A 15,282-nucleotide genomic window follows, 5' to 3' on the forward strand; every position below is an offset into this window, starting at 1 on the left:
ATTGTTTTAATCTTCATGAGCAGTTCGCCGGCCTCATCCGCCACGGATGAGTACAGCGAAGCGGTCTACTACGGCCGCTCTCACGGCGACTGTCCTGCCCTATACAGCGACTGTCCTGTCTCTGTGCTGAAGCTGATAGAGCAGCACTGACTGTCTGTCTCTGTGCTGAAGCTGATATAGCAACACAGACTGTCTGTCTCTGTGCTGAAGCTGATATAGTAGCACTGACTATCTGTCTCTGTGCTTAAGCTGATATGGCAGCACTTACTATCTGTCTCTGTGCTGACAATGGCGAAGCAGCGCTGACTGTGATATCATATAGCGCTGCAACTGGCGAAGCAGCGCTGACTGCCCCGTCTCTGTGCTACAGCGGTCGATGTGTCAGAATGTCAAATCGATTATTCAGTATGTCAGAGAGATCAGCCATCAAGATGTGCTACTGAACAAAAATTGAAGCACGTGTCCGTACTTCTTGTCAGCAGTTACATGAGATCAAATCATCCAGCGAAGTGTAGATCATGAAATTTAAGAAGTTGATATTTATGTGAAAGTAATGTATGTGCGATGTAACATGCCAAGGTCGTTTCCTGTAATTGTGTACTATATTTAGGGTAAGTCCTACTGCGCAAAATAATATTAAGTTAAGAAAAGAGAATAGTGCAGTTAATAAGATTATGCTAATACCTGTGTTAAAGTTTAACTACAACTTTGATGATCCTAGAAGCAAAACAAACTTTCGAATGCGAAGCATTCGAAAGCATACGGCATGCAGCAAAGAGTTACTCTTTAAATCTTGAAGTACACTTTAATAGGGGTATTTCCAGAGGTAAATTTGCTGCATTTTAAATTGTGTAGTACTGAAATAATTTAGTATTTTTTTTTTCTTTTTCCGAACAGCGTTTTGGTTAGGTGTTAGCATGGTGATTCAATGATATGTTCACACCACCAAAAAAAGCGAATCAGTTATTGTTATCTAATGTGTTAGCATTTGATATTAATATTAAATAATTTCAGACTGATTTTACAGGTTAGCTGACGAGGTTAGTAATGTTAGTATATTTCATTTTTGAAGACAAGATTTTGCTTTCATTTCGACACCAAAATTGTAACATGATAATAAGGCTAAATATTTGTTATGTTACTAAACAATCAATAAAAGCTCGTTGCAATTGTGTTGGATGATTTTTGATCAAGATTACAAAACAAATGCATTTACACTTGTTTGATGATTGAAGATTTTCTTACTTATGGTACATATTTTATTCAATTAGATTTGCAGCCAAGAGGCTCAATATGGAAAACGTTGTGCATCACGTGTTGCGGAAAACATTTCTGCAGGGAACGAAAAATTCGGATTTTCTTGATTATGGATCATTTGACCATGTCAGTGAGGGTTCAGCATAGATGATAATTAAGTTTGCATTTTACGTTATTATTCTAAGTTAAATGTTGTTAATATCGTTCTTAATATCGCAATTTTACATGCATGTCTGAATCTATATGTGTGTATGTAATAATAAGAGTTTAATTAGACTATTTCAAAAATTGATCTAATGTATAAAAATTGATTTATTATATATGATTGATCAAAAATTGATCTATTTACAATTGGCCTATACAAAGCGCTGGGTAGCACTATCTCTTAGTTTTTGTTCAAATAAAGATCATTTAATTAATAGAAATTTTTTTGTTTTAACCTAAAAACAGCAAAAAATCGAAATTTGTTGAATCGAAACATACCACAATTATTACGGCCTTCTAATAGTGCAATTAAACCCTGCCCAGATTATTAAATTATGATATTCGCATGTGAAATGATTAACAGCCTACAAAAATTGTCGGAGATTACCATAATACTACTGTTTAATGTTTCATCAATTCGTATTAATTTGTATTCAAATTATGATACTTAACTATTTTGGGAAAATAGCAGATTTTGGATTTTACAGGGATTTTGTACATGCTGTATAAGTAAATGGTTGTATTATTTTGGTTTGTTTTTCTACTTCATCTTAAAATTTGAACTGCTGTAATCGTGCACATATTTTAATTGGTCATGGCGGTAATATCTATAGTTAGGAATGATATATAATTCATTTCGTTGCGCAATAAATTCCGTCATTAGTTATTAAATTGAAACACGCTAAAAAATTTTCCGAAATTACATATTTCAGACAAGTTGATCATTCTCGAACAAATGCCTGTAACTTAGTCGTAAGATATAATTTATTTTAAAGAATGAACAATTGTTGGATGAAGAAAAATGTTGTAGCAAGTTAAACAAGTTGAAAACTTCTCTTAACTATTTTAGCCTATTAATTAGGATTATGTTGAGAAAATAATAGCGATAATTGCAATACCCTAGCACATGAAGTGACGCGAAATTTCCTTGGACTTATGAGCCTATCTGGCAGTAAATGTTAGTCCGTTTCGCATGTGTTTCGTACCGAACTGTCATATCAATGCGGTGAACGACAAGCGCCTTCAATATATACAAGGCCTTCGATTAATGAGAATTAGAAGAAAACTGAAATGTGTCGCTGCTATCACGCAATAAACGGATGTGCGTGCTTGAAGGTTGTAATTAGCATTCGAGAGACTACCTTACCTCAGACACACGGCATTTTGGTGACCGAGATTGGGTGTTTTGCGAGTTTATGTTCAGTTACCAGAAATCTGCACTTAATAATTTGCGTAATACAACTAAGACTGTATATTATGAACATGAAAATTATCATGACGTAATCTTGGTTCTTACAGGAAAAGGCCAAGTTAGCTCAAATAAAACGTCTTTTATGCAAGTACGACAAATTGCAATCAAAGTGTTACGAGTGAATTTTTACCAAAGGATTTTTTAAATAAATCGCAACAAATTATTGTAGGAGGGCAAAAATTTTCACTTTGATCAACTTTTGCTGGTCATTTCTTGGCACAATTTACCTTAACCATGTCAAATTTCAGCAGATCCAAAAATTATCTACGAAACTCATTAATGCATTTTTCAGCAGACATATCTTAGCAATTTAATGGTTTTAACTGTTTTAATTATTCTACATTCATTGGTGCAGGGAGGAAGGAAAAATTGTCTACGAAACTCATTAATGATCCTGCATATTCCAGTAGACATATCTTAGCAATTTAAAAGTTTGAAATGGGTTTAATTATTATACAAACATTGGTGCAGGGAGGAACTGCTGAGTAGGTCAGTCACGAGGACGTCGAGACAAGAAACGCTGTGAGCGCCACATCAGTACACCTCTGACGCTGCGCTCGCTATCACCTCAGAGACAGCTGCTCCGCTAGCGCTATCGGTATCCACTATCTCACTCGTATACAAGATACGGCAGAGGTTGTTAGCTCGGTGCTGAGACTTCTGCCTGCTGCAGGTCAAAATCAGCGAATTTTGTTCTCGAGATAACAACATTGCTGATTTTGGAGCGCATACTGAAGTGAATAACTTGAATTGAATTAAAAAAGGAGCCAAGAGAGAGTTATCCTATTTCCGAAAACATTAAGTTATCAAAAAGTAAAGGTATGTTTCACGCTCGAATCAAATGTAAGATAATAGAAGGAGCACAAATTTAGTTAAATAATTGGCGGATGTCTCCGATAATATGTAATTTTCTACTTCTGAATAGTCTCAGGATCTACTCATGAATAGCATTTGAAATAAAATCTATTCTATCAATGCTCAATCCGTATTAATTTCTGAGCCTAAAAAGTTAAAATCATCAATCATAACAGAGTCTTTTAACGAAAAAAGGATGATAATTCATATATATTTTTTGCATTATCTCTTAATAAAGTGTGTGAAATAAATGTAATCAGCATTATAATAATTAATAGATGTAATCCTTAGTTATATACCACCAGGCATGATGATGTGGCAGATGTGGCGGGTGGCGGTGGCGGCGTTGTTGGTGGCGGCGGCGTGCGCGCAGGCGGCGGAGACGTGGCGGGAGTATCAGGCTCGTGTGTCCAAGACCGCCACCAAGAAAAAGCCCGCCACACCCGTCGAGATGACGCCAAGTAAAATTATTGCGCCTTGCAACTTGTTTGTTGTTGATAAACATTTTAATAAAATCTGCAAAAAAAGACCAGGTTATGGCGCCGCCTTTTGATTGAATCTTGGGGATCACGTGACATTATTCCTGGAATAAATTATGATTAAATATTTATCAGTATTTAAAGGCATGTACGATTAAAATGATACAAGAAACTTTTCTAGCGATGTTAAGTCAATCGAAATTTAAAATGAAAACTAGAGGTTAATTGACCAAATGAGAACGAAACCTTTTACAAAAAAATCATTATAGACAATTTTCGCAACTGAGCTTGATACGAGGAGAGGGTTTCGATAGAATTCAAGTAAGTTAGAGAAGCCAAGCCACGAAAACATTCTATTCTTTGTTGTACGATTTTTCAAACTCAATCAATATATTAAAATTGATAAGCTTTTTTCTTAATTCTAGAAATGCAAGAGCTTCACGGAAGACAAAAGCGAACTATATCTTTCCCAACCGGGTCTACTTTTGTCATCACTCCCATCCTGTGTGTCCCTGTCTTCAGTATGGGAGATATCGGTGAGCGCGCATCTTTACTCTTCAATTTGTTAAACATTATCTTGTTTAGATAAATCAGTGATTGGGAAACGAAAAAAGCGATGTAGCAATTAGTTCTAATCATATGTAGCCTTAGATCTAAAGAACCCATTTTTCGCCTAATAAGCAAGCAGCGCTCACGCACGCGAACTTGAGGCTATCGTGGGAATGCAGCTCACGTTAACTCACGCGCGTGGCTGTGCTGCGTGAAGTGTAGGGCTCCGAGATGCTCATAAGCATCGCCTTATCCTACAATGGAGCACTTTCCTCTATAATCAGAAAGTGATAAATCGCACGATATGTCATCGTTAACAATGTGAACATCTTCCTTCCCCGAATTCACTCGGAAGAGGAAAGTTCTGACATCGATTAGCTCCCGTGATCTTATAATTTTCAGTTCTTGAGCCGATTCCTGATGAAAATTCCTTGCATTGACTGAACTATAGATAAACTTTTCACTTGAAAGTCCGTATTCACTGAAAATGATAAATATAAGAATTTAGTTATTTCCAAACCTTATAGTTGAGGCCTTTGAATTATTAATTTGTGGAGCTGCATATCCCCAAAGTTTCAGTTAGCTGAACGAGGCTTTTGCGTGCATTTGTAGAGGTCCAGTGATGCTGGGCGGATTCAATTGCTGAGATCTAATAATTTATTAATACAGATTAATTGTAAGTGCTTATACCGAATAATTGTAATAGCTGGAGTGCTGGACGTGGAGCTTCCCTTCACCATAAAGCTGCCCAACACCACAGACGTCAGCGGCTTGGGACGCAGCAACGACAGGCTGGGCATCTACTCCTTGCTCGAGGAGTCCATCGAAAGGTTTATTTTTATAATAATGAATAATTTACTAACAAAAATATAACTCGGTACTCACTGCAGTAAGCGACAGAGAGCGCATTTTCTCGTCGACGACAACGTGAAGTCACGGACGGACAGACACAGACGGACGGACATGACGAGCACAATAGTGAATTTTTTTCATAAATGTGAAAATGCGCTAAAAAGACAAATAAATATAATAGACAAATAAATACAATAATATATTAATAAATATTTTGCAAGTTTGATTGGAGACTAGTTCATGTTTCTATTATCAATTTCTTATTTAATTTATTATACTAAATAATACAACATAATAAATTGGAGACACAAGATAATTTTCGCATCGCTTGGGTAAATTCTCGGAATGACATAAATGAATAAATGTTTACCAAGTACGATGACATAAGTTCGTGAGAAGAAAATGAATTTAAATAATTAGGGAAAACAATCATATACATGTATCTATATAAATAAGATCTAGACCATAATTTGTGGCGACTTATGAAATTTTCCGAGTAAGAATGATTTATCAAGTAATTTTACGTGTATTGGTTAACAGTTCCGTGTAGTAGTTGATGAAAATATTAGTGAAATATTCGTGATTGACGCTCAGGTTTGGCGTAAGCGGCCGAGCGTGTCTGCTGAGGGCTGTGTGTGAGGTGGCAGAGTCGCCCCTCAGGGATGATGGCCTCTTGGGGGAGGTCATCAACATCCTGCTAAGGTATGTGCCTCTGAGGTGCTGGGGGTTGGGTGAGGCCATCAACATCCTGCTCAGGTATGTGCCTCTGAGGTGCTGGGGGTTGGGTGAGGTCATCAACATGCTGCCCAGCCAAGTGCCTCTCTGGTACTGATAGAGTTTGCAGGCAGGTGAGAAATGCTGAGTTACCGAGTTGATCATTGTATATAAATTTACAGTTTGATATGGGATCATTTTTAAAATAAAAATTGTTATTTCATCCTGAGGTCAGTACCGTGCGGTGCAGGTAAACGGCAAAGCTGGCGGGAGGCGTAAATTTGAAGTGCCCCGGAAGGTCTCCACTCAGACGACATGGAGGAGTATGCGAGGGCAGAGTACCGAGGCTTGCACTATGGCAACTGCTGGAGCGCTTACCCCGACTGTCCTGTCTCTATATTCCGACTCATGGACGACTCATGAAGTCCCATCAAACCTATATAAATATTGAACCTACATAAAATAAAATAATTTGTTGTTAGACAAAAATAATGTTACTCTCAATACTTAGAATGTAATAATATTTAAAGTAGCACAATTAAAATTAGATATCAAAAAATGTCGAGAAAATTTCTTAAGTAAAAATTATATGCGGATCCTAAATGATTATTCAGATACGTGAATATCAATGCCAGCATTTCTTCAATTAATGTTCAGAAAATTCCTGAAGTGACTGGCTAATATGTTTGTATTCGTCAATTTTTAATCATGGCTTTGGTGTAAGCTTCTGGGTGATTCATGATTCATGATTCAGTCGCATGATGAAAGATTTCAACTGTGTTGAAACAATAAACCTCACATAATTTATATCACCTTGTTTGATATTTTACCTATTACTTTAAAAACTTTAAAATATGGAGTACAGGTAATGAAAGTTATGATTATGATTACTTCATACTCATAATTACTCCCAAGGTGAAAATATTGAAGGGAAAAAGGACAGTGTGCAGCATTAAGCGCGTGCGCAAGAAGCTGTTAGTAATTTAAATTGAAATTAAAATTATCTGGAGCTGTATATATTTATCGCGTTAGGGAAGGAGAAAATTTTCGTCGCCAATATGAAAATTTAGTAATTATTTGCGTAAAAACTTAAATTTATACCGCTGTTAACGAGAGTTGTGAGAATCGATCATTAGACAACCTCATTTCGTTCGGGAGAAACTTCTCACACTGCTTCTCATCACAATTATTCATGTGCATGATAGAGGCGTCCAAGTGGTGAGATGAGTATTATACATTTTCCTGAACAAAAATCTTGCAGTACTAAAATCATTACTGTACTACAAAACACAATTTAGAAATAATCTGGATTGATTCCATTGAACTTACAAAACAAAATGTTCTAAATCTGAAGTTCCCTGACATGATTGCATAGAAATAAGGAAAGGGATATAAAATTTCGAAAATAACTGGTGATTAGTACGCATACTAGCTAGCTAGCCAGGCGATGAGAGGGTTCGATAAAACCTGAAATTTAAGAATCCAGATATCCCTAAATCCTCTTATTCCTGTTGTCTCTAATCCCGTTCGCAACAATGAAGATATTGTATGCTAATTAAAAAGAGAGTCGTTCAAAATCTTATTTTATTTGGGACATAGAACTCCCATTTAATTATCGTTTCGAAATCAGAAAAAATCAGTTTGCGCCTGTAAAATTAAATTTTCCAATAACAATTTGAAAGTAAACTTTCCATTTTTGATCCAATTATTCCTTCCAGGTTTTGCAATGCCTCACTATCCTCAGGTAAAGAATAAATTTTCGGGTCCAGGCAATATCCCGACACGAAAAGTGTATGTATGATGATGCTTCCGTTCAGCATTGCCTGGGTTAAAACACATACGCACTAAAAAACTTTGAGAAATGTCGTCTTGTGTTATGTCATTTTGTATTGTGATAAGTTATACGATTGCTGCATGCGTTTAAGCTAATATTTGTATTTCTACTGCAAAAATATATATGAAAGTTTGATTGAAGCATTGGCGTGTTGAGACGATATCTGGCATTGGGGGTGACATGATTATAGATTTGGGGATTAGTTTCTGCAAGGAATATCGATTCCCGACAACGCCGGAACCCATGTTATTTCTGTTGTAAGTTATAATAAATTATTTCTGTTACTCTTTACATGCTGCTACATCTACCAATACACATCAACGTTTACTTCAATGTTCCGTAATTAACTAATATTTGTATTTTCTTACTTTATTAGGTCAGTATATCATATTTCTAGTAACTTGAGTTTAATTTACACGTGTTGCTCTTGCTTTCTAAGGAGACAAGGTCTAACTTTCACTAGGTGTCACTAACACGCATTCATGTTGCCTGTCGAATTTGCAGTAACAAGCATGCATAAATCATCCTATTTACGCGTGACTGAGAAGCGTGCGAGCTGTGGAGAGAATCGCGTCAGGCGTTGTCCTGGAAGCTGTAGGTGTTGTTCATGACACTGGCTCATTGCCGTAGCAGCTTCTGTGACGGATCCTCTAGAACATTTACATGTCTAGATAATGTTTGGCGTAGAATCAATCCAGTCCGAAAAATTGAGTGATAGGAATGCAAAAAGTATACATCGCAATCGAAAATCATTGGTGTCGGTCTTTGCTATTTGTTTCGGTTTTAAAATTTCGGCACCTGCTTAATGATCAAATATCTCTCATGTTATATCAGGAAAAGTGTAGTTACTTTATTCTCAGTATGACAATACTTGATGGTAAATATGAGTTGCTTGAGTTTTAAAAATCGCGACTCGTGTTCCACAAGTTTTCCTATTGTAAAATGTGATTGAACACAATTATATGGCTCTGATTTAATGAAGCTGATTTTTATTCAGATGTGAAATCTTCTAATGGGAAATCCTCTTATTTGAAATCATAGTGTTTTAAATGATAGTTATTTTTAACTCAAATAGATAAGATTAATTTGCACAAATTTTACTTGTAGACCTAAAACACGATTTCGTATAATTTATAGGAGAGTTAACATAATTTATTCATCACAATGGCCATCAAGTCAATACGGAAAGCAATAAACGTCAGTCAGACACTAACATGGAGCACCGCCTTGCGTTTCTTCATAGGCCTTGCCCTGTACAGCTCTACTAGCTCTGCACTGCAGCTACAACCACACAATCCATTACAAGGACTGTCTCTGGCTGGCACACAATCTCTGTTCCCACTTAAAGGATTTACGAAAAACACTGGAAGCAATTTTACGGAGTTTGCTCTTGCCGAGCGGAGCAGCCGCGTCAAACGTGATATGTTTTACTTCCCTCTTGGGTCGTCCCTTACTTTTCAGTTCAAGCTCGTCACTCCTGTCTACTCGGATACTTCTACGTGTGAGTTGTAGATTAAAATAATGATTAGTTACTTGTGCAACCAGAGTACGTATACTTATATTTATAAATTCGAATCGAAATGAAAAATCTAGATCATCTAATATTTCCCCCAATTGGCAAGTTTTTTTTTTCATTTTTCTTTGTCCACTGTGCCATGATAGGTGTCTAATGCAGTTAAATGTTTTTATTTGACCATTTCTGTAATACTTGAACTTTTCTGCTTAAAATGGAAATGACATTCGAGAGAGACATTAGGCATGCTAGGTTTGCTTTGCCGTCTGAACTTTAAAGTTTATCTATGTACTGAAAATTGCCAAGTTTTTTTTACAGAAAAAGACCATTCAAGCAGGTTAAAGTGCTGATTTGTTACTATATCGCAATATTTATACACAAGAGTTGTTAACGACACAGATAAGTTGTTACCCGTATCAACATGTTCCTTTTATTGTTATACTTTGAGCCGTTTTCTGAGATGGTAATTGAAATTAGTGAGATAAATGAGGCAACATTTTAAAATATCATTTACACATTTGTGGTGCAGCCCTAACGACGGACCTCCGTCTGGAGGTGAAGTTCAAGTTACCTAACCGAGCAACGAACGGCAGGCGCAAGCGTCGCAGTATTGCTGAAGACAGATCAGCGCTGTACCGCTCCATCATCGCTCTTGTCGACGAGTAAGATCAACATACAATTTTCGTCATAGTTTTTGTGAGACTTTTTAAGCCCCTATACTGAATTTGAAACGCAGTTTTTAATTCTTTTTGAATGTACACGATTTAATGTAAACCTCAATTTAATCACTGTTTCCTAATTCCTTTCAACTCGGGTATGATTAGAATTTTGGTATCCAATTCATGTAAAAATTTTCTTTATTTTACTTTAGAGAACTAAATACAGCAAAGTTGTGCCCATCAGACAGCGGTGTGTAGTAAGACGACCAAATGTCATGTTTCATTGTGATATTTTCATGTAGTTAGAATTTTACGCTGCTTGTAATGAAAATTAAATTTATGTCTATTTCAATATTGATGACAATTTTTATAATAAATATAAAATATTGAGTCTAGGTATAAAATTTGTGATATGTGCTCAAAAAATCTTGAAAAACTGTCCTGAAAAATTATTTTTTATAAATATGTTAGTTACAGACTATCGGCAGAATATTTTAACTATCAAGCCATGTATTTACGCAACCGGTAAAATTAATTTATTTATTAAATTAAAATTATTTTAAAACAGAACCGGACTGCAGGGACGAGCGTGCCTGCAGAGGGCGGTGTGTGAGGCAGCGCAAGGACCTCTCATTGAGAACGGATTGCTGGGCGAGATCCTGACGCTGCTCCTCACGTGAGTCCTTTTTCCTTTCTTCTTTTTTTATAAACTGCATTAATATTTTCAAGAAACTCGAAGAGTGTCAATGTTTAAGTTGATAGCAAATAAATGAAGGTTAGTGAACTTCTAAACCTGCATTTTCTTTCAGTCCAAGCCACTCGCCCGGAGCGCCAGCTGCTGACATGTACGACTCGTCCTTCCACGAAAGTTCAGCGAGAAATGAAATAATGGACATGCAGGAAGGAAGCACAATCATTTCTCTTGAGAGGTCGCAGACAAAAAAGAAACTATGGGAGAAGCTTAAGAGGACCAAGCTCTCCAAAGTCGGAGACAGATACAATAGAACTATAAGCAGACGCCATATACCAGACATCCCTGTAAATTCTGCAGGCGGATTCGACTTGTGGGAATTCGTCCAAGCTGAATCCTATGGTCGCGACGACGCGAGATGCTGGCTATTGTATCCTAACTGCCCCGTGTCTATAAGAGAGATTCTTTTCGATGCGCTGTCTACCTTGTCTAAGAACAATCACCTTTTGGTTCACGACGAATTGTAGTGGTAAATGGTGCCGTTCGTCTAATTAGTTTCAATATTATATCTAAATATATATTTAATATCTATATTAATACCCTGAACGTTCAATTATGCATGAAATGATGTAATTCAAACGAGATGAGGGGGTAATAACTTGCTGTCAATGTCATTATGTACGGCCAGTATAAAATTTATTTTTAATATAGGGAACAGTAGTTAACGTTCCCCATGCTCTCATACGAAAAACAGCGTTTGATACGTCATTTACAACTTTTATACTGAAAAAAAGAACATAAAAATATTTGAAAAGACGCGAATTTTGACAGAATTTTGTCGAAAATGAACCTTAATGTATAAATGCTTCTTCTAAATTTTCGTCTAAACCCATCATTGTTTAAAAAAACCGGGATTCCTAAAATCATGCAATTTTGTTGTATATGAGCACCCTTACAAAAGTTTCGTATGATCATCAATTATGTTTATTTCAGACATGCAGTTTATTGTTTCCACGCCGATGATAAACATCTCGGCTATTAATATTTTTGTTTTCATCATTCGAGATCCTTAAAATTTGGTCCTGCACGCTATCTAATGTTTTACCCAAGGGTTTTGGAACTGCTACAAGGCAATTTTGGTGTCCCGTTCACGTCTTATCGAAGAAGTAAAATCTTCTCTGCAATTCTACTACCGACTTTCCATCAACTCAAAGCTCAATTGCGCCAACATTGGATCCATGATGTGAATAGAATAAATAGAATAATTAACTTAACTGCTTGATTGTCTCAAAAATTAAATTTAGTCCCGAGGAGGAGGCATTACTTTCTGAAATTTTTGATTAAGAGACGGGAAACATTTTTGTACCCGAACTGTTTCGTAAGCCTCGTGAATAATATTATCGTATTATCTGTTGAATTTCTGAAAAAAATATTATGTGAATCACCAATTTATTTAAATGTCTGATTTTGCTTTACTTTTTACTTCCGAAACCATATCTCCAAAGACTTCGCAAGGAGCGAACCGTGAAAAAAATCACTATGGCGAATAGTTACGTACATAATCAACAAGTTGTTCTAACGAAAGACAACTAAATTTTACGCCTTTTAGACAAAGAGTTTAGTTTCATTTCTTAGCCATGTTTTGCTGGAAGAATTGCGTCGCAATTAACTGGAGTTACGTAATTGAAGCCCTTGGTGCCGCCATGTCTCGCCGGCTGCGCCACGGCGGCAACATTTGTTAGTTCCTTGACTGGACGTGTTTTTTTATTTATTAGCTCCATAACTGGACGTGTTTTTTATTTATTAGTTCCTTGACTGGACGCGTTTTTATTTATTAGTTCCTTGACTGGACGTGTTTTTTTTATTTATTAGTTCCTTGACAGGACGTGTTTTTTTATTTATTAGTTCCTTGAGTGGACGTGTTTTTTTATTTATTAGTTCCTTGACTGGACGTGTTTTTTTATTTATTAGTTCCTCGACTGGACGTGTTTTTTTATTTAGTAGTTCCTCAACTGGACGTGTTTTTTATTTATTAGTTCCTTGACTGGACGTGTTTTTTATTTATTAGTTCCTTGACTGGACGTGTTTTTTATTTATTAGTTCCTCGACTGGACGTGTTTTTTATTTATTAGTTCCTTGATTGGACGTGTTTTTTTATTTATTAGTTCCTCGACTGGACGACATAGTTTCAGAATGAAAGCTGCCAATTATTCGGATTGGACTTTTAATTACTCGAGAAAAAGTAAAAACATTGATAAACAACATTTCGAGTATATAGTATTAAAATTTTCAAAGTTTATGGAGCTTCCCTAAATCGCTAAAACTACCACTTTTGGAAGCTCATGAAATAAATTCAGCCGGGCTCAAAATACTTTTTATGCTTAAATTACATCCGAATTCAAAATGCCTAGAACAACAGAACCGTCTCGCGCAGCTGCAGTTTTCGCCTAATTGGGGCGTCGGAATGTTTAAGTGGCTTACCTAGCAAGAAAAAAAGTTCACTAAGACTTGAGCGCTCATAAAAAATAATAATTCCACTGAAACAATATAGTTGCAGAATAAACTTTCCGGCGAAGAGGAAAACACTCAGATGACAACAACCAAATTTAAAACTGAAATTTGATGAAATTTTAGCGCATGAAGACAGCAATGAAGTAACCCCCCCATTGAGGAACGCAAAAAACAAGCGTGTCGATTTAACTCTCTTTAACAATTATGGCGTCAATGAAGATGGCTCAATTGTGCTTCTTTGATTTAATTCTGACGTCGTATTCAATGAATGGGTCCTTGTTTTATTTTATATATGGGAGCCATTGCCACCTATTTCACATTTTTATTGTATTATTACCGAGCCAAGAAAACAAATGTACTGAGTGAGCCCAGAAGAACGTTTTAACGAACTTTTCAGCACTTGCTGCAGGGAAGTTGCAGGGCTGCACCGCGCCCGCATCGATCGGCTGAACACCCCTCGCTTGTGGGGGTCGGGGGTGTGGCAAGCATAGTAGAGGAGAGAAGAAAGAGAGCAACGACACAGAGTGAACATTTTCCTGAGATGAGGAGCGAGGTGTGGAAAAAATAACAACTAATGTTTGGCTAAACGTAATTCCTAGCGCAAAAGAGAAAAAGAGTGAAAAATTCAAGGGAGGGGTGCTCGGGAGTGTGAGGGTAGCCAATGACTGGGGTTGCACTGTGCGCTGAGCTTCTTGTGTGCGGTGCGCGCGTGTCGCGCACATTTGTGCTCACACCGCCGTCGCAGTCAGTAGCTGGTCGTGCTGGTGATTAACTCGTGTGTCGTGAGATGATGCGGTGCCTCTTCATGTGTTGCTCGTGTATCCTAATGAGCAATTCTGTTCCCGAGATTTGTGCAGCGCGACGAGTTATGAAGGTTACGTGGCACACAAACTCAAGAAAGTTCTAGGTTCGCGCCGAGACTTGTCGATAACGCGTCGTGTTGCAATGCGTTCACTCGCAGCATATCCTCGATGAAGTGTGACAATAGGCGGCGTGATGGAATGTGAAATTGTTGTTCTGATAGAAATATTCGTGAATAGAATTTCATTACTGGGCATCGTCGGTATTAATAAATCTAGATGTTTTTGCCATTGACATGCTTAGCTTCACTTCAATTCACGCTTTAGCTTCGCTTCAAATTCTAGAGACGATATTTATCTAATCAATTTTTTTTGTGGATTCAGACTGCAGACATCGGACGTCAATTCAGAACTGCACCTAAATGTTAAAAACACGTGTACTTTATTAGTCACTAGGAAGGGAACGAGTACTGTTACATGCATGAATTAAAAACAGAATTTAAGTTAATTTACGGACACTATTGCCTGAAAAAATCATGATGCACGAAAAATGAAATCAGCAAAAAATGAGGGCGATTCTACTTTTGCGTTCCTATAAAGAATGGAGGTGAAAGACTGCATTCCGCAGGAATTTTTCTGAACTTCAAAGGCCGCCACCTCAGTGGGCGCAAATTGGGTGTTGAGACGCTAGAGACTTCATTGGGTGTTGAGACGCTAGAGACTTCATTGGGTGTTGAGACGCTAGTGACTTCATTGGGTGTTGAGACACTAGTGACTTCATTGGATGTTGAGACACTAGTGACTTAATTGGGTGTTGAGACACTAGTGACTTCATTGGGTGTTGAGACACTAGTGACTTCATTGACTGCTCGTTGAGACGGAATATTAGCAAGCATTCATCATATGACAAATGCATGAGTTATGTAGGGAATCATGAACAAATGAGGAATGGAAAATAATTAAGATTCAAATCAAATTGTGAACATATACGTAAACCATCGAGACTAATAAGCAGAACCTTGAATAGCCCATTTTTTTGTATTACAAAAGTCAAAAGTTTGAATAGTCTTTGCTAAAAGTTATTTCATATTTAATACATAAACATGGAGATG

General features: G+C 36.9%; 2 protein-coding genes across 2 annotated transcripts; both read left to right on the forward strand.

Annotated features, from left to right (window-relative positions):
- Positions 1–3,878: 3,878 nt before the first annotated feature.
- Positions 3,879–5,998, forward strand: LOC108670704. The gene is made up of 4 exons (XM_047883969.1): positions 3,879–4,029; positions 4,473–4,583; positions 5,303–5,426; positions 5,989–5,998. Exons 1-4 carry the CDS (start codon positions 3,879–3,881, stop codon positions 5,996–5,998), a joined length of 396 nt encoding a protein of 131 aa, XP_047739925.1.
- A 3,162-nt stretch (positions 5,999–9,160) lies between these two features.
- Positions 9,161–11,674, forward strand: LOC125178982. Its single transcript, XM_047883970.1, has 4 exons — positions 9,161–9,497; positions 10,039–10,171; positions 10,737–10,844; positions 10,978–11,674. The coding sequence occupies exons 1-4, from the start codon at positions 9,161–9,163 to the stop codon at positions 11,384–11,386; spliced, it is 987 nt and encodes a 328-aa protein (XP_047739926.1). The 3' UTR covers positions 11,387–11,674.
- Positions 11,675–15,282: the final 3,608 nt, after the last annotated feature.

Source organism: Hyalella azteca, unplaced genomic scaffold, assembly GCF_000764305.2.
Source record: "Hyalella azteca isolate HAZT.00-mixed unplaced genomic scaffold, Hazt_2.0.2 contig14191, whole genome shotgun sequence".
Classification (NCBI taxonomy): domain Eukaryota; kingdom Metazoa; phylum Arthropoda; class Malacostraca; order Amphipoda; family Hyalellidae; genus Hyalella; species Hyalella azteca.